At 40.6% G+C, this 26435-nt stretch overlaps 1 protein-coding gene across 1 annotated transcript in view; it reads left to right on the plus strand.

The window, feature by feature from the left end:
- The first annotated feature begins 609 nt into the window (after positions 1–609).
- Positions 610–26435, plus strand: part of APCDD1L (APC down-regulated 1 like) — a 61446-nt gene continuing 35620 nt past the window's right edge. Inside the window, exon 1 of the mRNA XM_043986193.1 lies at positions 610–1032. Coding sequence (XP_043842128.1) covers positions 996–1032 — 37 coding nt within the window. The 5' untranslated portion in view covers positions 610–995. The remainder of the gene's footprint in view (positions 1033–26435) is intronic.

Here is a 26435-nt window from a genome sequence, read left to right on the forward strand (position 1 = left end):
GGGAAAGAAACAAGATATGGGGGCTGGTTAACACAGATCCAAGTACTGTTGACCATGGTTTCCTAGATGGGAGGAGACTGGGAAATTCTACCCAAAGAGAAAGACCTCTGATCCGTCTACCTCCTGCTAGGGCCCTATTCCTGGAACTACTTACGGGCACTGGCGGTCCCTAAGTCAGGAAGAGCGTCTCCCTCCCTAGTTGCTTCTGCAAGGATGGGCTGTACTGGGACTTGGGTGATGCCCAGGGGACCACTGCAAATGGGGGAGGTGCCAAGGGAGCTCGCTGCCCCAGGCGCCCTACGGGAAGGACGTGCAGAGAGTTAACTTTGGTGTGAGATGCTCACTCGGAGAGTTGGAGGATTGGGCAGGAAAGTCTCCGGTTGGGGAGAGGTCAGCGTGTGGGGTGATGAAGCGGGAGATGACCAGGGGAGCTGGGCCAGTTGGATGTGATTCGAGTGTGTGTGTAAATGTGTGTGCGCCCCACTGAAAGCAGTCTCCTCCTCTTCTGGCAACTTGAACCTATGACTGCAAAGCTCCCTTTACAACTATCAACAGGCTGCGAGTGCGTGTCTTTCTGTGTAGTGGAAGGGGGGGGGCAGAGAGGCGGGGGACACGCATCTTCAGGCAGAAGCCCCGGTGCGTTCTACAGGCTAGGAACCCAGGAGTGCTCTCCTCCCTCCTACCCTTGCTGAGAGTGAACTGCCGTACGAAACTGGAGTGACTGGCTCGGAAGACACATCTCCTGTAGAGTGCCTTTCTTTCCACCCGCCCGCCCGCCCTTTGGGTCTCGGGACTGGGGCAGTAGGCGTGCGGATCGGATGGACTTGTGCGCAGGTTGGGGAGTCCCGTGGAGGTCCTGCGGCCACCCGGGAGGTCCCGAAAGTCAGCTGCAGTGAAGACGCGAGAGCTGATCCAACCTGTGCTGCTGGTCGCGGGCAAAGGCGGGGAAAAGGGGGAGGGGGGGTCCTGCTGGAGAAAATCAGAAGCTCGCGACCATGGTCCCCGAATTGTGGTTGCTCTTGTGTCTTGGAGGTAGGTCCCGCTGCGGGAGTGGCAGGGCGAGGTGAACCTGGTGAGGAAGGAGCAATGATCAGTGGGGGTTGTGGGGAGCTTTTGCCGTAGCCTCTCCGGTGTAGTGTCTGTCGCCTTCTCCGCTGCAGAGCAGGTGAAGCTGCCCCCTCGAAGTAGGCGCCCCTTGCGTTCCGCTCGCCCTCTGTTCTCTCGCCTTCATCCTCCCTCCTAGAGACGCTGCTCAGCTCCGGGCTAGGGCTCAGTCTCCCGCCCCAGCTACCCGCCTTAACTCAGGCACCTGCCGGCTCACGTGCGCCGGGACAGCCGCAGGAACTGGACTGCGGGGTGGGTTGGCTGTTGGACTGGCCCTGGAGAGCCCTTGGGGCGGGGCAGGCAGACTCAGCTACCCGGCCTCCGGGCCTCGCGCAGCGGGAGAGCTGAACGGCTCCCCCCCGCTCCCACCCCCCACCCAAGGAGTGGGTTTCGCTAATCCTAGATTGGAGTTTGGGAGTATCCAGGGCCAAAGCGCCCTCCCTGGAGCCCCGAAGTCCTGAAGCTCGGGCGTGGGTGCGGGGTGGACGGGAAACAGCCCGGGAGCTCCAGTGAGGAGATGGCCCAGAGGAAGCTGCCCTCGTGCCACTTGGCCCAGCCACATGCTACACTGGCAAGTTCCCAGTCCCGCACATGCATCCTGGAAGCTTCCAGGTTCCCCCAGGGTTGGAGTGGGGCATGGTCTAGCCTGAGGGTCCTGGGGTCTAAAACTCGGGTGCACCGCCCTCCCCGCAAACTCTCCAGAGCTTCCCCAAATTTAGGTGTCGGGAACGGAGATACAACTTCGGGGATTTTCCTAATTCTCTCTCTTTCTCTCTTTATGTCTCTTTCTCTGTGTCTCCATGTCTCTGTCTCTCTCTGTCTCTGTCTCTGTATCTGTGTGTGTGTAAAATTTTACTTGATTTAAAATGTACCCATTGATAACCTGATCAGTACAGACACTCCGCAGTAGAGTCCAAAACGATCTCTGTCTCTGTCTGTCTCTATCTTTTTATGTTTCTCTATTTCTATCGCTCTGTTTCCGTCTCTGTCTTTCTCTCTTCTCCCTCTCCTTCCTCTCTCCCTCTTCTGTCCCTCTCGGTCTCTGTCTTCTGTCTATCTCTGTCTCCGTTTCTGTCTCAGGAGATTATGAGATCTTTCCTGAGATCTCTCCATCTGTCTCCCCTCCCCCATCCGTCTCGCTCTATGTCTCTGTCTCTCATATGAGATTAAATATGAACAGTGTTTTTACTCCCCCACATTTTCTCTTCCAGTAATATAGATGAGCCAGAAACTAGCTCTTCCTTCAGTGACATTTAAATCAAAAGTATTTCCACAATCGAATTAGAGTGCGTTTTTTTGAAAAATCTATTTTGAGTTGGAGTCAGGGAGATATGAAGGAAGGTTAAAGGGTTGGGCGATTTAGCAGTTTGAAGCCTTATAGGTGCATTCATCAAAAAAGATCCATTCATCAAAAAAAGCACTTTCACTGTCAGGAGCGGAGGTGAGAGTTCACCTCGAGCTGCCCTGCACACCCCTCCCCCCTTCACCTTTCGGTTCATTAGACAAAGGTAGGGGAAAGGTTCACTCTTTGAAGCAGGAAAAAATGAGAAACTGTAAGTCCCCTCTGTTTTAAGGGGGGTTGGGGGAGTGAAGAAAATCTAGCATATTGGGGAGGGGAGGGGTGCTAAGAGGGAGATGGGAAAAGCAGCCTAGGGTAGCATCTGTTTCCACCACATAGAAGGGGGACAGTAATGAGAAATGGGGACACATTACTACTGGGAAACCTGCAGCTCCGGACACACAGATCCTGGGTATTGACTTTGGCAGTACTTGTACTCCTCCTGCCAATAAAATCATTGAAACTACAGCATCGGAGCTCCTACTTTTGGAGTCTTGCAGCTCTCTCTCTCTCTCTCTCTCTCTCTCTCTCTCTCTCTCTCTCTCTCTCTCTCTCTCTCTCTCTCTCTCTTTGTGACCTTTTGACACAACAAATCAGGCAGATTGAACCAGAGAGAAGCCAAGATTAATCGAATATTATGAGGGAGGACTGAGTAATGATATTAGCCGTGGCTATAGGAGTCTTCCTGTGTTAAAATTTAGAGACAGATGAATGTAAATGGTGAAAATTTCCTGCCTCCCTCCTTCGGGAGTCTTTGAAATTCATTGCTCTAAGCTGGGCACTATTTCCCACTTAACACTTAGAAAGTTATTTTCACCAGAGATGATGATGAGTCCATTGCTTTATAAAAGGAAACAGAACACAGTTAATCCTTTTGATGCTTACATAATTTGGGCTCATAAGGAAAGGCATGTCTGAATTCTTTTTTCTCTTTTATTTCTGGAGAAACTGTACATTGCATTTTTTAAAATGAGTAAATTCAGATGGGCAGCACTTCAAAAATGAGCCAATTTGAAGGGCTATAGTTCAGAAGAATCTTTCTGAAATCACTAGGTTGGATGAATTTTGTTATTCTTTTTAAAAAGGACCAGGAAATCAAAGAGGCAGTGTAGCCCCAAGAAAAACAGCATTGCTTAGGTAGTTTCTAATTTTGATGTTGATTTTTCCCATTTGTGCTAGATCACCCTTGTGTATGCAAACTCCATCATCATAAATGACATGTGCTAAGTTGTGGGGAAATGCACTTTAAAGCAAAGCCTTCTTCCAAACTTTGTTCTGCCAGATGCATCTTGTTCTAGTTCTGGATTCCAGCTTTGGTTTTCTCCATAGCAATTTCTGGCTTTTGAAAATCTCCTTACTCAACAATTTATGCTTGAGGGGAAAACGGAGAAACCACAATTTTTTTTTCACTTAAAAAAATCAGCCTCATTTTTATCTATATCCATACAGTTTGCAACATGGCAAAGTTATCATTATGGAAACAGTAAATAGAGTAAAATCACAGTTTTATATTATGAATTAGTTGTTGATTTTTGACTGGATATTGAAACAAAGTATAAAACTGAGAAGAAAATATACATAAACAAGTTCATGTAATAGTAAGTGTGCACCAAAATCAGATACTTTGTTTATTATTATAAAATAGGATATTAGCCTACCTTTACCTACCTTTTAATAAGGCTATTCCTCATAGACAAATCACCATGTCCAACTGCTGGACTTATCTTCTGACCAAAACGCTAATCATCTAACTCAAAATAAGCATCTTCAGGGAAACATAGTTTCTTTGATTTTAAAACCATCTGGATCACAAATGAGTTAGAGCTATATATGAAAAAAAATGTTTGTGTAATACATTGAAATTTAAATATGTTAAGTAAAGCTTTAAGCAAAAGTGAACTCATGCAATTTCCAAAATGCAAAAGTTCCATACAAAAATAAGTTTGCAAAATTATGATCAATGGCACAATTCAAAGGAATGGAGCCATTAAAAATTGCTCAAACTCGCATGGGCTGACTATACTTGGATTAGGTAAAGAGTGGAATGACAATGTAGGGAAGGAATGAAATGCTGAGGTTGGCAATAGGGATCCAGCATATTCAGCCAAGAGTTGCAGAACAAACTCTTCACAGAACCAAAAATGCCATAGGGTCATTTTTGTTTAAAACCAACAGACTTGGCTTTTCAAGATCTCTTCCAAAAGACCTTGAAATTGGAAACTATCTGATATTCAATTAATCAACTGCAAAACTGGAGGGGCTGAACCCATGTAGTAGAACTGAAGATCTTGTTATTGAAGGGAATGTTAGAATATGAGGCCCTAGAGCTATAGTGTTCATGTGTGTGTCAGAGATTATATGAGGCTACAGTATCATTCTCAAAAAGGAATAACTCTAGTCCCACACCTCCTAGAGTACCAATAATATAGTAGACCCAGAAGATGGTAGTGGAAGGGTAGATTTTCATATTTTAATCTTGTATCAAGATTGTTCTTGGTGATTTAAGTATGAAATAATGGATGGAGACCCTTCATTTTTTATTGGTATCTGTGCAGGGGTTTTTTGTTTGTTTGCTTGTTTGTTTTTAATTTTTGCAGGGCAATGAGGGTTAAGTGACTTGCCCAGGGTCACACAACTAGTTAAATGTCAAGTGTCTGAGGCTGGATTTGAACTCAGATACTCCTGAATCCAAGGTCAGTGCTTTATCCACTGTGCCACCTAGCTGCCCCCTCTGTGCAGTTTTAAGGGAATTTAAGGAAGGATTCTAGTATCTTCTACGTTAGATTGATGGTAGAACATGGACAAGAGTCACACAGGATGGGCAAGTAGGGATGGAGTGTAAAATTATCCACATCACTGAGATCTGTGATCTCAGTGTTAGTTAATTAGAGTTTGGAATAGCCATATTAGGATGGATACAAAGTTGACCCAGACTCTTACTTTATATAGTCAGGGACTCTCTATGTGATATCAAACACATTCTCTCTGGGGACCTAAGTTTCCTCAGCTGGAAAAACACGGGGAGTTTTAAGGTTTCTTCCAGCTCTTAGAATTCTATGTGCCAAGTCACCTTTTTTCTTGAAATCTTCGTTTCTGTGGTTACACTTCAACATTTCAAGGATCCATGGTTTTTAATTTGTGGGAATATTCCTCACTGCACTGACACAGATAAAAATTCCTGATATTCTTCAGTAGAGAATGTTCTTGATTGCTATTGCTTTAAAAAAAAATCACCTGGTGACCAACCTTCTTGGTGGTGAGCCTGTTAGTAATAGGGCTAATATATTCTACCTCACAGGATTGTTGTGAGGGAAAGAAGTTTGTAAAACAATACATAACCTGTGAACTGCTTGAATTATTATTATTTAAAAGAGACTTCTTAGAAAATAAGTGATTAAAGAATGAAAATTTCCTTTTGCCCAGAAGTCCTCCAATGGCTTAAGATGGAGGATATAGAGGGAACTAAGCTAATGACCATTTGACCTAATTTCTTTCTCTTATAGTTGTATCTCTTAAATGATGTCATTGTTATATTTTATTTTGATCCATCTCAAAGATGAGTTGTGCCCCCCCCAAACTTCCTAGCCTTCTCTTTATACCATTTTGTGGCTCAGAAGCATCTGAATCCCTTTCTCCTTTCATGTATGTATTATCACTGATTCTCACTTTGAATTTTCCAAAGAATGTCAGTGGTTATCCTTGTTAACATCTTTACTCTTTCTCCACCCCCTTGTGACCAGGCCAGAGTCCAATGTCCAGGGCCATTGAACAGGGCAAAACTAATTCAGATAAAAAGAGGTCATAGTTTTGACCTCAAGAGCATACTGCTCTGATCAAGAGAACTAAGAGGCCTAGAGAAAGAACATATTGCAGAGTAGAAATGCATTTGAAATTGTAAATGAACTCTACCCCTACTTCTACTGTCTACCTATCTTATCATTAAAGTCCAATTTCAGCGACTGTTTTTAAAATTTTTCATATTTGTCAATATATTCTTCCTTGTTTTTCAGTCACTTTGGTTGTGTCCAACTCTTAATGACCCCATTTTGGGGGTTTTCTTGGCAAAGATACTGAAGTAGTTTGCCATTTCCTTCTCCATTACCATTTCTTTCTCCAGTAGTCTCCTTTGCTGGCCCCTTACCTGTCTGCAGTCTCCTTTTGTGTTGTCTAGCTAGCACAACAAAAGACTTGTTACTCAGAAAGGAATCATTCATGGGTTGGAGAGTGCCTCTGATTGATTGCTCTGTAAGCACATACAAATAAAATGTCTATACCCACTTTTTGATTTCTGAGTGTTGTAGACACAACAGTAAGCACCAGCTCACACTCACCTTTCTCTTCCCTATTTCTTGTACTGCTTACAACACATTAAGCCATCTCCAGTCATCTTGACTCTTGTTTTGCCACTGGACTCCAATGACACTAGAGGAGAGAGTGAGGAAGATGGCTTTGCACAGCTCTGCCTCACTTAAATCCAATTTACTCACAAGTCAAGACATCACCTTCATGATGTCAGTGGTCCTCTTAAAGAACAAAGGAGGAACAACAACAACAAATGATAACAAATTATCAAGGTCCCCAGCAATGTGGGACAAAAATTGTGCTCTTAGGGTCCAAAGAGTATAGTCTCTACCTTTTTACAATTGTATTTTAATTATTTGGAAAGCTGAAAAGAAAAAAAATCATGCCTGTGATATGCATCAGTGTCATTTGTTACAATTTTTGGTCCCCTCCCCCAGGGGTGTGCTGAAACCAGCTTGTAGCAGCTTTCAAGAGCTGATTGTTAAATTTTTATGTGTATATTCACACTGGGAATTAGCGAAGCTACAAATCAGGTCTTGATTTGTTATTTTGTTGATGGTCTAGACTCAAGAAAATGATGAAGAAAATGTTAATAATTCTGATTAAACTTTAAAATGGGTCCTGTGAACATTTTGCGGGGAGCCAGTTGTAAAACATTTACCCCACAAGACTGCCCTTTCCTCTTTTCTTTCCCCAGTCCCACCTCCCTAGTCAGTTTTAGTAAGTCACATCCCTTCACTGTCTGTAACTCCTTTTACTTTTAGAAGGGGCAGGTAGGTGATGAGCACTGGCCCTGAAGTTGGGAAGACCTGAGTTCAAAGCTCACCTCAGATACTTACTAGCTGTGTGACCCTGAGCAAGTCACTTAACCCCAATTGCCTTAAAATATCCAGGACCATCTCCAGTCATCCTGATATATATCTTGCCACTGGACTCAGATGGCTCTGGAGGAGAGTGAGGTTGGTGACTTTACACAGCCCTTTCTCACTTAAATCCAATTCATTACATGTCCTGACATGGTCATGGTCCTCTTCAAGAATGAAGGACAAACAACAACAACTTGTAGAAACAGTGTAGTAAACATAGAAAGGCAGTGTGATATAATGGATATAGCACTAAGCAAGGAAGATCTGGGTTCAAATCCTTTTTCAGACACTTATTAGCTGTGTGACCCCAGGAACTCACATTAAACTCTATAGGTTTCAGTTTCCTCATGTGTAAAATGAGGGGGTTGGACTTAATGACCTCTAAGCTCTTTTCCAGCTCTAAATTTGGTATCTTATGACCTCTAATAATGGTCAGGTTGTGCAGTGGATAGAATTCTGGGCTTGGAGTCAGGAAGATTCATCTTCCTGAGTTTATATCTGTCTTCCAACACTTACTAGCTGTGTGACCCTGGACAAGTCACTTAATTCTGTTTGCCTCAGTTTTCTCATTAGTAAAATGAGCTGGAGAAGGAAATGGCAAATCATTCTAGGATCTTTGTCAAGAAAACTCCAAATGGGATCACAAAGAGTTGAACATTACTGAAAACGACTGAACAACAGACATAATAATAATAATAATTCATATTTCTATTAGCATTTTAAGGTTTGCAAATTGCTTCTTTGCAAAAACCCAAACAATATTATTACCCCCATTTTATAGATTAGGGAAATGGGGCTTTGAGAGTTTATAAGACTTTCCCAGGATCACACAGCTAGTAAGTATCTGAGGCAGAATTTGATCCTAGGTCTCTTGATTCCAAGTACATCCATTACATTACACCTACTTATAGAGAGAGAATTCTTCCTGACTTTCAGGAGTCACTTGGAAATTTACCATCCTTTCCTGATAAGATAATGTAAAGTGTATAGTTTTGTTTTGTTTGTTTGTTTCCGGGGCAGTGAGGGTTAAGTGACTTGCCCAGGGTCACACAGCTAGTAAGTGTCAAGTGTCTGAGGTCATATTTGAACTCAGGTCCTCCTGAATCCAGGGCAGGTGCTTTGTCCACTTCACCACCTAGCTGCCCCCACAAGTGTATAGTTAAGTCTGTCAATGACAGTCATACATAGTGAGTGACAGCCCTCTGGATCATCTTTCATCACTGAGTTATATCTCCCACCTGAATTTATATAGAGGCAAAATATAATTAATCAGGATTGCTCTAATTTAGGATTTGTGAATATGCTCAACTGAAGTTTGCCTTTGTGCTATGAAGACCATCTTTTCCAAGCTCATTACTAGTCTGATAAGAGATACATTCATCTACTTAGTAGCAAAACTCAACGGCAGAGCTTCCTAGTATGACTTTAGCACTAGAATTTGCATTCAAGAAATGAACATGCTAATTACAAATACAGAAAATTCTAATTGCAAATGATTTTTGTATATTCCTTAAAACATTTACCAGATTCTCAAAGATAAAGTCTTGTCCCTCTTCTACTTGTGGCTCTCTGCAGATTGAATGCATGTTAGTTAGTTGAGAGCCAGGATTTTCACTCAGGACTTAATACCAGGGCTAAATGTTTTCCCACTACACTTGCTCTTCCTCTTCTTCTTCTCCTTCCTTCTTCTTCTTCTTCTTCTTCTTCTTCTTCTTCTTCTTCTTCTCCTTCTTCTCCTTCTCCTTCTCCTTCTTCTTCTTCTTCTTCTTCTCCTTCTCCTTCTCCTTCTCCTTCTCCTTCTCCTTCTCCTTCTCCTCCTTCTTCTCCTTCTCCTTCTCCTCCTTCTCCTTCTTCTTCTTCTTCTTCTTCTTCTTCTTCTTCTTCTTCTCCTCCTTCTTCTCCTTCTCCTTCTCCTTCTCCTTCTCCTTCTCCTTCTCCTCCTTCTTCTTCTTCTTCTCCTCCTCCTCCTCTTTCTTCTTCTTCTTCTTCTTCTTCTTCTTCTTCTTCTTCTTCTTCTTCTTCTTCTCCTTCTCCTTCTCCTTCTCCTCCTTCTTCTTCTTCTCCTTCTCCTCCTTCTCCTTCTCCTTCTTCTCCTTCTTCTCCTTCTCCTTCTTCTTCTTCTTCTCCTTCTTCTCCTTCTCCTTCTTCTTCTTCTTCTCCTTCTTCTCCTTCTTCTTCTTCTTCTTCTTCTTCTTCTTCTTCTTCTTCTTCTCCTTCTTCTCCTTCTTCTTCTTCTCCTTCTTCCCCTTCTTCTCCTCCTTCTCCTCCCCCTCCTCTTCCTTCCTCCTCCTCCTCCTTTCCTCCTCCTCATTCTCATCTTTCTCCTTCTCTTCCTCCTCCTCCTTTTCCTTCTCTTCCTCTTCCTCCTCCTCTTTCTTCATCATACCAGCAAGAGCAGCAACACAATCATTATTGTTATTAACCTAAGGAAAATACCCGGTACAGCCAATAAAAGTGTGTAGTTTGTGGAAATGGCATGACAGATCCTGGTGCTCTGATGAATCTTCATAGAAAGTTAAGGTGACATGGAATTATCTGTGATTTCAGTGGATACTTTAAATTGGCCCACCTGGAAAAAGGCAGATTAAAATTCAAGTAGCCACAGAAATGTGTGGAAAAACCAAAGCCAAAAGCCAAAGGGAGGCCTGTTATTAACTTGCATGTCAGGTTTAATTTCAGTATCTGTCAGCTGCATTTAAGGGGGGCGGAATGCCTCACAGTGTGGGGAAGGCTGACAACCTTAATAGTAGTCTTTAGTTTCAGCCTCTGCAGAAACCACGCCTAACGACCCAAACACATGTTAAAACAACTCTAATTGTAGATTTCAAAAGAGCAAGTAACCTTTTACTGTGGTCATTCATAATCCTAAATTAAATACATACATGTCCTTGCATCTTTATTTAGATGCACATCTGGAAAGAGTACTGTTGGGTGTGAGCTGTTATTTTTTTTCCTTGATAGAAATTTATATTGGGATTTGGGAAGGATAGGCTGTTTTTAAAATTCTACAAAAATGTCATAACACAAACATACACAGGCTGAACTGGTTAGCTCAAGTGCTTAGAGGCTAGTGACCTTGAGACCAAGCTGCTTTTCTTCAGGGTCAGTTAACATCATACAGAACACAATTCTTTTTTTTTTCTTTTTCACCAGGTACACCTGATTGGAGACTAGGGGAAGGAGGAATTTGGGATGGGGAAAGAAGCCTCTATTTGGAATGGGAGGCCCTGGGTGCGATTGCTGGCTTTGCTATTTACTATGACTGTGTCACTCTATAAAAGTCACTTAACCTCTTGCTGCCTAAGGCAATTCTCCAGTGTGAGGCCATAAATAACAGAAAATGTTGTTGATCTGTATTGGTAGAGGGAGTTTCCTCACTTGGAGTTACATAAACCAATGGAATCACAGGTGACAACCCAAAAAATGTTAACACTATGATGCAAACGGAGGAAGATGGATTTCAAAAGGACATAGAACCTGTCCTCATGGAGTTTGCCATCGAGTGAGGGCGGGTGGGGACTTCATTCGATTGAACAAATATTTATTAAACACCTCTGATGTATAATGAAAAGTGCTAAGATGGTAAGAGGATAAGATACTTACATAAATATGTATAATAAACAATAATATATGGTAAGTACATTGGAAAGATGGAAAGCAAAGTGCTATATTATTTTGGGGGGGGCAGGACAATGAGGGTTAAGTGACTTTCTCAGGGTCATGCAACTAGTAAGTGTCAAGTGTCTGAGGCCAGATTTGAACACTCAGGTTCTCCTGAATCTAGGGCCTGTACTTTATCTATTACGCCCCCCCCCCAAAGTGTTATATTAGGACAAAGAATGTGAAGATCCTTACTGACTAGGAGGATGAGGAAAGGCTTCATGCCATAGATAACATTTGAGTTGGGCTTTAAAGAATGGGTATTAATCCACCAGTGAAAAGGGGAGAGAGAACATTCCAGGGAAGTAAGACTATAACTCTAGAGTCAGAGCCTCCCCTAACACAGATCTCAAGTACACTTCAAGGTTTAGGGGGTTTGCCCTTCTTTATTTTTTTTCCTCTATGGTCTCATGCATAGTTCTTGCTCTCATGAAGCCTCTATTCTAATTAGGGAATAAGACATAACAAATAACTACAGCACACAACTTTATAGGAAACTACATTAGAAAGATAAAAGGCACAGTGCTATGTAGAATTCCAGAGGGAAGTCTTTCCCCAGAGAGGTTTAGGGAAGGCTCATAAAAGTGGTGTCATTTAAGTTGGACTCTGGACAATATGTAGGTTTCAAAAAGAGAGGTAGTAAGAATGGTATTCCAAAAATAGAGAATCAGGTAAACAAAGACAAAGACATGGGAAAAGGAAGGAAGGTATTGGAAATATTAGGGATAGGGTAGAACCAGACTGGTTCTAAAGGGCCTTAAAATAACTAAAACTATATATCCCATAGATATTGGGACAATAAGCTGTTGCTTGAGCACCAGATTATCTATCTATCTAGACAGATGTAAATTCCATTATCTGCCATACCCAACCCCACTTCCATTCCTACTGCTACTAAGTTAATATGCTTCCTTATTACCATCCAGTCAAGTCAAATCAATATCTGTTTACCTCTGTTTCTTCATCTGTAAAATGGAGATCAAAATAGCACCTACTCCCTGGGATTGTTGTGAAGATCAAATTTAATAATATTTGTAAAGTGCCTAGCACAGTGTCTGGCATATGGCAAGCTCTATATCAATATTAACTATTATCATTATTGTTAGTATTGCTATTATTATCATGACTCTGCTTAAAAATGTTCTGTAGCTTCCCATGTTGCTACCAAGGAAAGTCCTAATTCCTTTGGTATTCAACATTTTTGACAAACTGGTGCTTGCTACCTTTTCATTTTATCTCATGCTTTCCATGCACTCTATGCTTTAGACCCACTGAACTACTCTGTACCATGAGCATGCCTTGTGTACTCTTTGCCTCTATTCCTGAGACAGATTATCTTCCTTATCCAACTTTGCCTGTTGAATTGCTATCCATCCTTTTAAGCTGAAGTAGAGATGCCTCTACCTCCAGAACCTTCCCTAATCCTCTCTGTGGAGCAAGACGTCCGCCCTTGAATTTTACATAGCACTGTGCTTTGCATCTTTCTAAAGTACTATCCTATGAAGTTGCGCATTGTAGTTATTTGTTATGTCTTATTCTCTAATTAGACTGGAAGCTTCATTAGAGCTAGAACCTTGCATCATCTAGGCTTTGTATTTCCTTCAGAGCCTGGCTCTACCTTACTTGTCTAGAATATAATCCACCTTAGTTTACACATAGTAGGTGCTCAATAAATATTGGACAGACAGATGAAACATCATTTTTCTTAGAAAGACAAAATGCCATTATCCTTATACATTTTCAGGTCTCTTCTATCTATATGTTTTCCTTCTCATAGACTAGAAAAAGCTATCTGTGCTCATCGCCTCTGCTTTCTCACCTCCCATTCATTTGTCAGTTTCTTGTGTCTTCTATCACCTATGTTTCCCTGTAACTCTACTCTCCTATGTCATCAATGATTTCTTTTTGACTACCTCACACTTTTTGCCACCTTTGATCACTTTTGCCCACCACATGCTTTCTCCATCCTGAATTCTCATATACTCCTCTGTTGCATTTCTCTTGCTGTCAGTCTGACTGGTCCTTCTTGGGTTCATTTGTGAGATCATCATTCATGGCTCACACCTTATCTCTAACACATGGCAGTCCTCTGAGGCTTTGTCCTGGGCCCTCTTCTATGCTTCTCTCCATATGCTCTTTCTTGGTAACCCCAATAGTTTCCATAGATTAAATTATATTAATACAGACTTCCACATTTACATTATCAAGCCCTCATCTTTCTCCTGAACTCTTGTCTTACATCTCTAAGAACTCATTATTTTTCCTCTTAAATCCAACCCAATTCCTAACTCAGTATTCTGGAGATTCCTATTGGACTCATGTCCCCCCCACCTGTAGCTTGTATATAGTTTGTTCCCAGGCTCCATTTGGGACCTTGCTCAGGGTCATCATGTTATTGGCTTATGTGATCTGACCTAAATATGCCATGCTCTGTTTTATTGCCAACTATGTACACAAATGACAGGAGTTCCAAAGTGGGGGTAAATCAATTATGGAAATAGCTCAATCTTCTTTTCAGAATACTGATGGTGAAACAACTTCCTCTTATTTCTGTCAAAGGTTCCACTATTCTTCTGCTTATCTAGGTTTACAGTCTAAGAGTTATGCTTCAATCTCATTCACCACCCATATCCAGCCAATGGCTAAGTCTTATTGATTATACCTCTACATCTCTCACATCCATCACTGACTTTGTACTCATACAACAACCACTGCAGTTCAAACCCTTCTCACCTCCCACCTGGTCTCCTTGAATCTGGTGTCTCCCCTCTCTGATCCACCCTCCATGCAACTGCCAAATTGATGTTCCTAAAGCATAGGCCTGACTACGTTACCCCACTGCTTGAGGAGCTTCAATGTTCCTAGGATAAAATATGAACACCTTTCTTTGGAATTTAGAACCTTTCATTCAACCACTTTCCAGGCTAATCATACATCACTCCCCTTCACACTTGTATTTTTGCCAAAATGGTTCCCTATACACGGCAGTTTTCTGGTAAATGTTTAACAACTGATTCCAGAAAACAATATGCACAACACATTTTAAAATTTAATATGTATTATTAACACTTTATCACTTTTTTAAGTCTAGAGTTCAGCAAAAGAACAAAGCTTCAATTTGTAGCATTTGTTGATTTCCGAGGTATGAATGCTCACATTGAATAATTACCAATTGACCCTTGGGAACCAGGTAGAACTGGCCCCAGTGTATCCCAGTCTATACACATATCCATGAGGCCTTTGCACAGGATATCTGTCCCCCATGCTTAGAATCCTTTCACTTTTCCCTTCTGTCTCTTCAAAAGCTGTAGCTAGCTCCCTTCAATGCTCAAACTCAGTTCGACTTCTTTCAAGTTGACTTCTTTTTTTACTAACACCACTGAATCACTTCTAATTTATTTTGTATGCCTCCTGCTTCACCTTCTCTGTGAATGTGGCATATCCACTCACCACATTCTACATTCTACTTACATTCTAGTAAGCTTCTTGAGAACAGGACTATTTTCCATTTGTATTTGTGTCCCTAGTATCTAGTACAGTGCTTAATGATTGCTTATTGATCAATTGAATACTTATGTGGTCATGGTGAAGAAAAGAAGGAAACTTTCGGCCTTATAGAAATGTGATTCCCTAAGGCAGAGTGGATAGCTCTTCTATGACTTTCAATGTTGCCCAGTATTCTGGAGACTCCTATCAGAATCATGTCCCTCACACCTGTAGCTTGTACATAGCTTGTTCCCAGGCTCCGTTTGGGACTTTGCTCAGGGTCATCATGTTATTGGTCTATGTGATCTGACATAAATATGTCATGCTCTGTTTTATTGCCAGCCATGTATGTAAATGACAGGAGTTCTAAAGTGGGGCTAAATCAATTATGGAAATAGCTCAATCTTCTTTTCAGAAGACTGATGGTGAAACACCTTCCTCCTCATTGCAGAAAGGTGAAAGACTACAGACTTTTTTGTCAAAGGATCATAGATTTCGAGCTCAAAAATGCCTTAGAGATCATCAAGTCCAATTCCCTTATTTTACAGATGAAGAAACTGAGCCCAAGAGAGGGGAAGAGACTTGCCTAAGGTCATACAGGTAAAAAGCATCAGAAGCAGAATTTGAACCTATGTCCTCTGATTCCAGAGCCAACATGTGTTCCACTATACCATGTTGCTTCTTAAAGTAAAAGAAGAAATCAGGGAACAAGGTGGAAATGGTTTGTTTTTATTTCTTCTTATTTTGGGGGTTCTTTAGTCTAATAAGGGTGAGAATTTTCAATTTCTAATTGCTTACTATATGTATATTTTCCTATCTTTTTCTAACTCCCTCTTTACCCCCTCATGTATATATATATATATATGTATATATGTATGTGTGTATACATATGTATATATGTATGCACATATATGTATATCCATTTAGCTTTAGTTGACTCTGTTTATATATATTTCTCTTGGGTTCAGTTCAATTCAACATACATTTATTAAATGCCTACAGTGTATAGGGTATTGTTCAAAGCAATGGGAGAGATAGTAAGTTTTAGTAAGCCTCTTTCCTTTTCTGATAGTTTGCAAACACCAACAGAGAGAATTATAATATACAATTTTATATTACCAGTGCATGAGAAAAGTGGAAAATGTAGTGATACACAAGGTCTGAAAGAAACAGCTAGGAATCAAGGAAGGCTTTAGGAAGAAGTAAAAATATGAGTAGGAAGTCAACAGGTGAAGAGTGTAAAGGAAGACATTTCAACAATATTGAGAATGAACAAAAGTATGGAGAAGAAAGAGCACAGAATATACCTCAGAGACAAGAGTAGTCGAGTTTGCCTTGAATTTAGAGTACATGGAGAAGAGCAATATCTTAAAATATATATTTTATTGATGGTATTTTAAATAATCATATCACTTTCCGATGGTCTTCAAACACCATAAAACCTTCCTTATAACAAGTGAGAATGGTCAAGCAAAACAAATTAACCCATTGGCCATGTCTGAAAATGGCCACACTTTGGCCATATCCAAAAATGTCTGCCTCATTTCTCACCTGTAGCTTCTCACCTCTGTGTGAAGAGATATGACACATCCTTTATCATCTGTCCTCTGAGGGAGCTAGGTGACACAGTGGATGGAGTTCTGGACCTGAAATCAAGAAGACCGGAGTTCAAATATAGTCTTAGATACTTAGTAGCTGTGTAACCCTGGGCAAGTCCCTTAGCACTTATCTCCCAGGATTGCTGAAAGGATCAAATGAGACACTTGTAAAGCCCTTAGTCCAGTGCCTGGTGCATGGTAAGTACTTAATAAATCCTTCCTTCCTCTGATATCATCATTGGTCATTGTCTTAATCAGAGTTCTGAGGTCCTTAAATGTTTTATTTTGTTGTGATTCATGTGTGTACATACACACACATACATATACATGTATATATACATATTTATTATTACTCACTTGGTTCTGCTTTACTTTAGTCTGTATCAGTTCAATGAAGTCTTCCCATTTTTCTTGGAATTCTTCATAGTTATCGCTTCTTACATCACAATAATATGCCATCACATTCATATATTTGGGTCATAAACTAACAATAACCAGTTCCTGACAATAATGTGATAGCCCTTTAACAAAGCCCCACAATTTGGTCAGCCAAACTTCAATCAGTTCCTTGCTATTACAAAAAGTGTCACATAATTGTGTATGCATGTGTAGATAGGACCTTTCAGTCTCCTTTTTACCTAGAGTTCTATGAGATAAACTTGGAAAAGAAGAGAGAGGGAGGCACCAGGTTATGCAGGCCCTTGAAAGGTAAGCTATGGAATTTGAACTTAGTAGAAAAGAGGGACCCACTGAAGATTTTTGACCAGTCAGGTGACCCGAGAGGCAGTTCAAATGGTATAGCTGACAGAGAGCTGGCCTTGGAGCTTGGAAGACCTGAGTTCAAATCTCACCTCTGACACCTACTGGCTCTGAGACCTGGACAAGTCAGTTAATTTCTACATATTCTAGGCAACCCTCTAAGACTTTAGGTCACCTGACTGCATGGTAGAAGGAGCTTCCTCATTGAGGAGCTCTCTATGCCAGTAAAACCACAAGTCTAATCCCTGTTCCAAAGTGACATCAGCAGATCTGCACACACTTGAGGAAAAATTCTTTAGTCCCATGTTAACTTAAGCTATCATTGTTATTTTTATCTACAAATATATTTGTGTTTTTTCCTGTCGTTTCTCATTAAATTGAAATATTCTCAAGGAAGAGGATCAGAAGGCAAGAATTAATTATGCCTTTGTATTGCTAAATCCAGGGGCCACATGTGCATAAGCTGTGGGGTTACCTGAGCACACAGGTACTCTAGGCATTAGAGAAGATTGAGCAATCCCCGTTTATTTACTTAACATTTGAAGAGTCAATATATTTTCAAGTACCTGGCCTAGGACTCTTAAGCCAGCACTTGAGCCTTTAGAATTTTGTTTGCATGATAATTTTTAAATGGTCCTTTGCGTTTATAGCTTTCTTTCCTCTTAAAAAAAAGCTCAGAGCATGTTAATTTTCTAGAATGTAAGATAATGCTATAATTAAATGTTACCCAGCTCTTAAAATAAAATTTGGCAACTATTTTAAAAATGGCATTTTAAGAACCCGATGTAGGTTTTCACCACAAAATTATACACTGGGGAAATGTCATATTTTGAATGTATTAAGGAGACCATGGATTTAATCTCAATATGAATGTAAGAAAAATGGATTTGTTACATTACAATAATTTTCTTGTACATAAATTCTGGATCTTCTTTATTGACTAAGACAGAACACAATATATTAGGCTTTAAGGAAAGACTGGTATAGCCTTAGTACGTTGTTCCCTCTCTAATAGGGCTTATTTGTTTTTGTGTGTTTCACCGATAGTTTTTTGTTTGTTGGTTTGTTTTGAGGGCCTGCTTCCTTAGGTTCTGCAAACTCCATATAAAAAAGAGAAAAGTTGGTAAGGTCATTACTTTTAACCTTCATTCACAAGAGATTTTTTTTTTATTGGTGAAAATGAAAATCTATCCAATGGGAAAAGTAGAACTGAGCCTATTAGCATCTTCATCTTTGTAATGATGTGGTAGGGCCCCTGAAAGGACATAATTTCCATTATATTCATCATGCATATCATAGAGTCAGGCATAGAGAAGTCATATGGCTTGGCTAGAAGATCCCAATAGGGATCAAGCAAGCCTTCCTGGAGAGAGAGAGGGAGGAGGGAAAGGGGAGAAGTGAGAAGAGAGAGAGCTAAAAAGACAAAGGGGGGAGAAAGAAGAAAGAGAGAGAAAGAAGGAAGGAAAGAAGGAAGAGAGAAAGAAAAAAGAAGGAAGGAAGGAAAGAAAGAAAGAAGGAAGGATTTAGCCTTGATAGTTTACATTGTTCTTGGGCTTACAGCTAGATCAAATGATCTCTCAGTCATGAACTCAAGTCCTATTGTCTTTCTAGTTTTATCTAGTGCCATTCCTGGACTACTTGCTATCCCCTGTATTTGCCTTGTGGCTTTTTTTGTTTGTTTCTGTCTCTGGTAACACTGTTCCCTGTACCTGGAAATCCTTCCTCATCTCTGCCTGTTCAATTACTACCTGACCTTTACAGCCCAGTGGACATGCCATCTCCTCAAGTAAGCATTCCTTGATACCCCTAGTCAGTAATAATAGACTCCTTGAATTCCAATAATTCCCCTCTCTTTACCTTTGTAAGTACAAATCATATTATTTGTAATATATTAACTTTTGTATATGTCTAGGGACTTTGTCTTACCTAAATTTTGTACCTCTCTAAGAAGCTAGCACTATATGTCCTGCATATAGTTGGTGCTTAATATAGCAAATGTTTGTCGAATTGAATTGAATGCCTCTCTGGCTGTGATTCAGAGATTATAAATTTTAGTCCACTCTTCTTCTCTTCCTCTTTCTGTGGTTTTAAAATTCTGAATCTCCATTCAGTGTTCAGGTTACTAGTCCATGTCATGTTTTCATTAAAAGCATCATTTTGGGGACACTTACTAGCTGTGTGATCCTGGGGAAATCACTTAGCCCCCCCCCAAAAGTATCATTTTTGAAAGGCAGTGTGGTACAATGGTTAGAGCACTGAACTGGGAATCAGGTAGACCTGGGTTTAGACCCTGCTTCAGATACTTAATAGTTGTGAGACCCTGGACAAGTCACTAAACTTCTGCCTCAGTTTCCTCATTTGTAAAGTGAAAAGGTTGACCTTGATCCCTAAGATCTCTTCCAACTCTAAATTTATGATCCCCTAAGTATTCCCCTCCACTAAAGTCCTCTGATATGTCATCATGGCATAACACTCCCTCTGGATTCACCCTCCCAACTCAAAATGAACTAGAAAAAAAATCTAATAGGTTGTTTTCCTAGAGGCAATGATTACTTATTCCCTTAGGACCCCATCAGAATATAACCCCTGGTGGAGGGGGAGTGCCCCTCATCCAGTTTGTTCCCCAATATTGGTAAACTAGTAAATATCAATTAGCATTCACAAAGGAATATTGACTCAGAGGGTAGAGCAAGAAGAGAAATTATAAAAACAACCCCCCAAACTGGGGGTACACTCTCCCCACTGCACACTAAGCCCCTCGTGAGAGTGACCTTAAACTTGTTGGACAAAGACACTTAGGGAACAGTTGTAGCTAAGGGGTACCTCATACTTCCTGACCCTGGGAGTCTGGGTGTCCCCATCACAGAGTTCCCTTCATGTTTAATTTATGGAATGACATTCCTGATGGGTTCACTTGCTCAGCTGGGATGGGTAGGGTATCTCAGCTGATCTGTCAGTCAACCTCTGGGCTGAGTCAAGCTGGTTGTTCAGCTGCTGCATTGGCTTCCCATTATACTTATCTACTGTTACCATTGGCTCTGACCGGTAAGACATCTCTGATGACCCTGGTGGATCTCTTACTCATCACCTGGGCACTCCCTTCTCTAAATATTCATTCACCAAAGTCAGGAAGGAGCAGCTGGATGGTACAGTGAATAGAGTGCCAGGACTGAAGTCAAGAAAACACATCTTCCTGAAGTCAAATCTGGCCTCAGACACATATTTGCTATGTGACCCTGGGCAAGTCACTTAACTTGATTTGCCTCAGTTTCTTCATCTGTAAAATGAGCTGGAGAAGGAAACAGCAAAACATTCTAGTATCTTTGCCAAGACTGAAAAATGACAACATGACAAGAAAGATCAGGAAAGAAACATAACAGAAACAGAGGTACCATACACTCAAGAACATATGGTAGCAAGGTGAGCACTCCTTCACTCCGCAGCTTGCAGCCATCCTTTCTCACTTAAAAGTCACCAGGGGAGAGAGCTGGAGATTGTCTGCTTGAACCTTGAAGTTCAATTCTGGCTCAGCCTCACCTCCCTCATCAGTCTTTTCAGCTCTTCAGCCAACCAAGAGACTTTTCATCATGGAGGAGATGCCATACTACTAGGCCCTCAGTCCCTCCTGGTCTCCACATGTTGGATTAAAACTAAACAAGGAATATTGCTCAAGATCTAAAGTGGATGAAAGCACTTCTCCCTCACACATGCCTGGAAGCCATTCCTCCCCAAGCTTCCCAGTGCTGGTCTAGTATGCCAGCTGAGCATGCCCAAATAGAGGGAAGGACTCAAGGGGTGCTATCTTCCTCCCCCAACTTGAAACATTTGCTGTCCTCAGCAAATCTCTAGAGTGTTTTTTGAACTCATTGTTCTTAACCCCATCTAGAACAGTTCTCTGGAGTCCTTGAGTAGCATTGTTCTTTCACTTGCTTGCCTGGTGCCACATAGCAAAGTGTCTCAAAACTCTCACAGGGTTGTCTCTTGCAGAGGCAGCTGCTAACACAGTGGATAGAGCACTGGGTCTGGAACCCAGAAGACCAGGGTTCAAATCCAACTTCATACACCTACTAGCTATGTGACCCTGGGAAAGTCACTTAACCTCTGTTTGCTTCAGTTCTCTCGATTGTAAAATGGGGATAATAATAGCACTTATCTTGCAGAGTTGTGAAGATCAAATGAAATATTATGTTTTTAAAAGTGCTTAGCACAAAGTAGGAGCTATAGAAATGTTTATCCCATTCCATTATTCCAAAACAATCACTATGGCAGAGTTATTATTTTTATTTTTATTATTATTATTATATTTTTGTGGGACAATGAGGGTTAAGTGACTTGCCCAGGGTCACACAGCTAGTAAGTGTCAAGTGTCTGAGGTCAGATTTGAACTCAGATCCTCCTGAATCCAGGGCTGGTGCTTTATCTACTGTGCTGCCTAGCTGCCCCTATGGCAGAGTTATTATCCAGTCTCACATGACCAAACAGAAATCATAGTTTCCCTCAAATACAGCTATGCAGATTCAACAAATAAAGAACATTCGATGAAATTCATCAGAGGTTATTGTTTGCTTAGTCCTTAACAACAGACTCTTGGAGCTTGAAGTAGCCTCCCCCAAACCAAAGGCAATAACAAAGTAAAGGAAGTGAAACTTCCTATCTTAAAGGGAAACTTGATCCTTATAGAGCATCCCAGAACATGTGGGGCTCTCCCACAGTGGGATTTGGGATCTGGGGTTGCATGGAAGTCAACCCTTTTCCCTCAGGTGAGGTACAAACTTCTCCATGATTTTCTCATCCAATTGGGATTCAGACAAAAGCTCAAGGTATCTCTTTCAACACAGGACATGCTAAAGTTTCTCCAGGGTTCCCTGTCTCATAGGCAACTCATCCCCTTGGAGAACCAGGCAAATTTCTTTTAGGTTCCTGTACCAAAAGGTACAGATTATCCCCATTGGATCCCTGCCTGAGATCTCAAAGGATGGGCTAGCAGAGCCCAACCTCTGGCTGTTCCTGCCATGCTGGAAAGCCTTCAGATTTGGAGCTAGCCAGGGAAGATGTTTCTGGTGTGTCCCACAGCTAGCCCAGTTAAGTTTCAAGAGCTCATCTCCAGCAAGTGGTGAATGTTCGGTTTTCTGCTAAGCTGCGGGCATGTTGGAGGGAAAACCATGGTCACAAAATCAGGTATTTTTTGAAGTGTTGGAGTATCCTGACTTCTCTGATGAGGATAAATAACTGAAAACAAAATGGAATGAAGTGTTTTTAATGGGAGTCACATTAAAGAGTTAAGCCCTCCATGGCAAACTCCTAAGGGCTCCCTTATGCATATTCCTTTAAAAGCTCTGCTGTGGATTCTTAGCCATGATTACAAAAATGTCTTTTTTTTCTCATTGAATGTGTCAAAATCTTATGATTATCTTGCCAAAAACCTCCTCTATAAAACAATGCAGGCTTCAAGCTTTCTGCCAAAAGTAGTAATAAGGATTCAATCAAAGGAAGGACTCTTCTACATATGTCCTGTTTTGCAAATATTGTCATTAACTCTATCACTTCCAGTACAACCCAGGCAGTCTATAATTTAGCTTCTTGATTTATTATGGGAAAAAATTATTTCCGCCCCCCCCCAAAATGATTTTCCTTTTCACAAAAGCATCTCAGAGGTAGGCAAGTCCATGTTGGTATAGTATGGATGAGGCTTTTGACCAATTTGAACATTAGAATGTAAAGACTACTCAATCATTCAACTAACATTGCCAGGGGTTGTCGACCCTTTTTTGTGTCCTGGACCGTTTTGGCAGTCAAGTGAAACCTACAGACCCTTTCTTGGGATAATGTTTTTAGGTAATTGAAGGAAATGCTAAATTGATAAAGAGGTTCGTAAAAATAAAGATGTAATTCTCCCCCCTCCATCCAAGTTCACAGTATCTCAGAAATATCTTCAGAGAATAAAATGTAGATTCCTAAGAGCAGAGTAGATCTGGGCACCTTACAAAGGCCATGTCTCTGAGATGATGAAACATCTGGATAAAAAGGGAAGGGGGAAGAGCAATCAATTGATCATCTTGATGTTTTGGATATTTGGAAACATCTGGGAATTTGACTTTAGCTTTCTCATTTTCATCTGGATACAACCACCAAGAGCCAGGCATATCATTAAGCAAGTTTGGTGGGGTTAAGTGAGAGTCTGGACTCGAGTGGCTCTTGGGCAGTAACAGTCCAAAACAAAATGAAGGATTGATGAGTGTGGTGCCTGTTCCTCCAGCCATTTACTCCTTTCACATCTTTCATAGATTGCAATGGGGGAACTGAGCAGGAAATGCTAAATAAGAGGATCATGAGAACCAGACAGAATGCAAGACTGGATCATAAAGCTATTTTCTCTTTACTTTTTAAAATGTATAAAGTCAGAAGCGCTGTATGTGCTGATCCAAACACTCACCCACATCAGGAATAGTTCCTCTATAGGAGATATCATTCCTAACTTTTTTTGTGTCATGGAGCCCTTCTGCCTGGGGGTAAAACCTATACATCCTTTCTCAGAATGTTTTTCAATGCATAAAATAAAATACATAAGATTGCAAAGGAAACCAAGAGTTAATGAAAATAAAGATATATTTTCCCCAGAAAAAGACCATCCCTGCCCTAAATTAAGCTTTCTAATTTTCTCAGAGAGCTTTGATAGAAATGACAAATGAGAATTAAGCTTCTCCACTAACCTTATATCAGGTTAATTATTCTCCTATGTATCAGGATCCAGAAACCTATCTTTCCATGTATTTAGTCTCTCTAGGTTTCCTAGTGGATTTGAAGTCAGATGACCTGGGTTTAAATTCGGGTTTTGTTACTTATTACCTATGCGACGATCTCTCTCTAAACCTCAGTTTTCTTATTTGTAAACTAAGACAGTTGGACTGGAGCAAAGTTTATTAAACTGTAGATCTTGACCCCACATAGGGTTGTGTAACTGAATGCAGGTTGCGAAAAATTTGGCAACAGTAAAAGGTTATGTATAGTTATTTTATAAACATATATACCTGGGGAGATATAAAAATTTCATAGACAGAAAGGGGTGTCCAGTTGGAAAAGTTTATTTGTTTATTTTGTTGTTGATTTTTTGTTTATTTCTTTTGTTTTTTGGAAAAGTTTAAGCACCCCTGGACTAGAGGACTTCTAAGGTTTCTTCTAAGTCTAAATCCTAGGATTTAAAGTTCTGGATTTGAAACTGGAAAGACCTAGGTTATTATCTTGCTCCAGACTCTCACAGTATGTATGAGTTATATGCTCCTGGACACATTACTTAATGATTCTGTGCCTCAGTTTTCTCCTCTGAAAATGGGATTAAAATAGCATCTACCTTACAAAGTTATGAGGATGGAATGAAATAATGTATAGAAATCACTCTGTAAACATTAAAACACATTGTACTATAAATATCAGCTGGGGGCAGCTAGGTGGCACAGTGGATAAAGCACCAGCCCTAGATTCAGGAGGACCTGAGTTCAAATCTAGCCTCAGACACTTGACACTTACTGGCTGTGTGACCCCGGGCAAGTCACTTAACCCCCCCCCATAGCCCCACAAAAATAAAAAACCTAATATAAATATCAGCTACTGTAATTATTGTTTTTGTTGTATTGTTGTTGAGTGTCCTGAAGAGAAGTACATTTTGAAAGCTTACATGGGGCAGGTAGGTGGTGCTATAGATAGAACACTGGCTCTGGAGTTAGGAACTGAGTTCAAATCTGTCCTTAGACATATACTAACTGTATAACCCTGGGCAAGTCACTTAACCCCTATTGTTTCAAAAACAAAATCAAAATCTGATATCGCTATAATGAAGAGTGGAGAGTTTTCTAAACTACCAATCGCAACCAAACTCCACTCCCATGCATGAAATAGAAGACTGGATAGTTCCTTTTTTAGTTAGCTCAGATTTTATGGGTTGCAATATTTATCTAAGGCTATATTAGTTGGTCAGCTAGTCAATAAATATTTATGAAACAATCACTATGTGCTAAGCACTGTGCTGAGTAGAAAGAATGATAGTCTCCGTGCTAAATGAGCTTACACATACAAGGAAACTGGAAAAAAAGTGGGAAAGGGAATTATCTGTCCCAGAAGCATGGTATAGAAAGTCTGGAGAACATCTTGGGTCCTCCTTAAGTGTCCTCCCTAAGTGAAGTTTCTTGGAAGAGCCATCTAATCAGAGGGAAAGGCTAAAGGGGCGAGGTGTATTTCCAAATTGTGAATTCTAGGGTTGGAGTGAAGCTTCAGGATGAAGATCTGGGGCATGGTCAAGGAGATTTGGAGTATAGCTTGGAGAGGAATGAGGACTGTAAGAGGAATTAGTGTTTAGATTATACTATTACAACACAAGGATTGGTTCATTCTCATATGCACCTACCATAGTGCATATAATAATAACTTACATTTCTATAACAGTTTGTTTTACAAATCACTTTCTTCACAATAACCCTATGAAGTAGGTGGTATAAGTATTATTATCATCACTATTTTACAGATGAGAAAACTGGGATAGAGGGTCTTGCCAATGGCCACACAGATAAAAAATGTCAGGGTCAGGATTCAAGTCCTCAGGCCTTATAACACTTAGTCTAGCACTTTTCCCACAACACCATACCATACCACAACTCATAGTAGGTGCTTAATAAATATCTGTTGAATTAGATTGGGTTGATGTTATCCAGCTCCAAAGAATAACCTCTGGTCTTCAATGTGTATGATTTAAAAGTTTGTTTTTCTATTTTCTTGATTTGCTTTTAATATTTGAGCTGACCAATTCATAATCTTCTCTAGGGAATTTTTAAAGGGAAACAGAGCATGCCTCTTTTTTAAATGACTTATTTTGAAAGTATATTTTTCCTTGGTAATTCAGCATTTCATTCCATTCAGACAGCAAGTTTACTTAGAATAACTCAGCAGTTAAGTTACTTGTTAGCAGAGCATTGGTTTACATACACTAAGACTCCCTGGCATGTTTTACTTCAGAGCAGCTAATTAAGAAAGGCTGCTGTTTGGGTGTGTGTCTATTGAGGAATTTCATTTAAAATGTTCCTGAGTTTTCAAAGTCTTGAAATTCTAGGTAAATTACTTCAATAAAAGAGTATTGACATAGAAAAATCCTATTGCAGAGTTTTAAATACAAATTTAAACTCTTGCAAATTAGAGTTAACGTTTTCACTGAGTTCATTAGATCTAGAGCAGAGAAAGACTTCAGAGGCTATTCAACCCAACTCCCTGGTTTTGCAGACGAGGAAATTGACACTAGGGAGATTAAATCACCTTACCGAAGTAACCCAGGTAAGA

This window comes from Dromiciops gliroides, chromosome 2 (assembly GCF_019393635.1).
Source record: "Dromiciops gliroides isolate mDroGli1 chromosome 2, mDroGli1.pri, whole genome shotgun sequence".
Taxonomy (NCBI): Eukaryota; Metazoa; Chordata; class Mammalia; order Microbiotheria; family Microbiotheriidae; genus Dromiciops; species Dromiciops gliroides.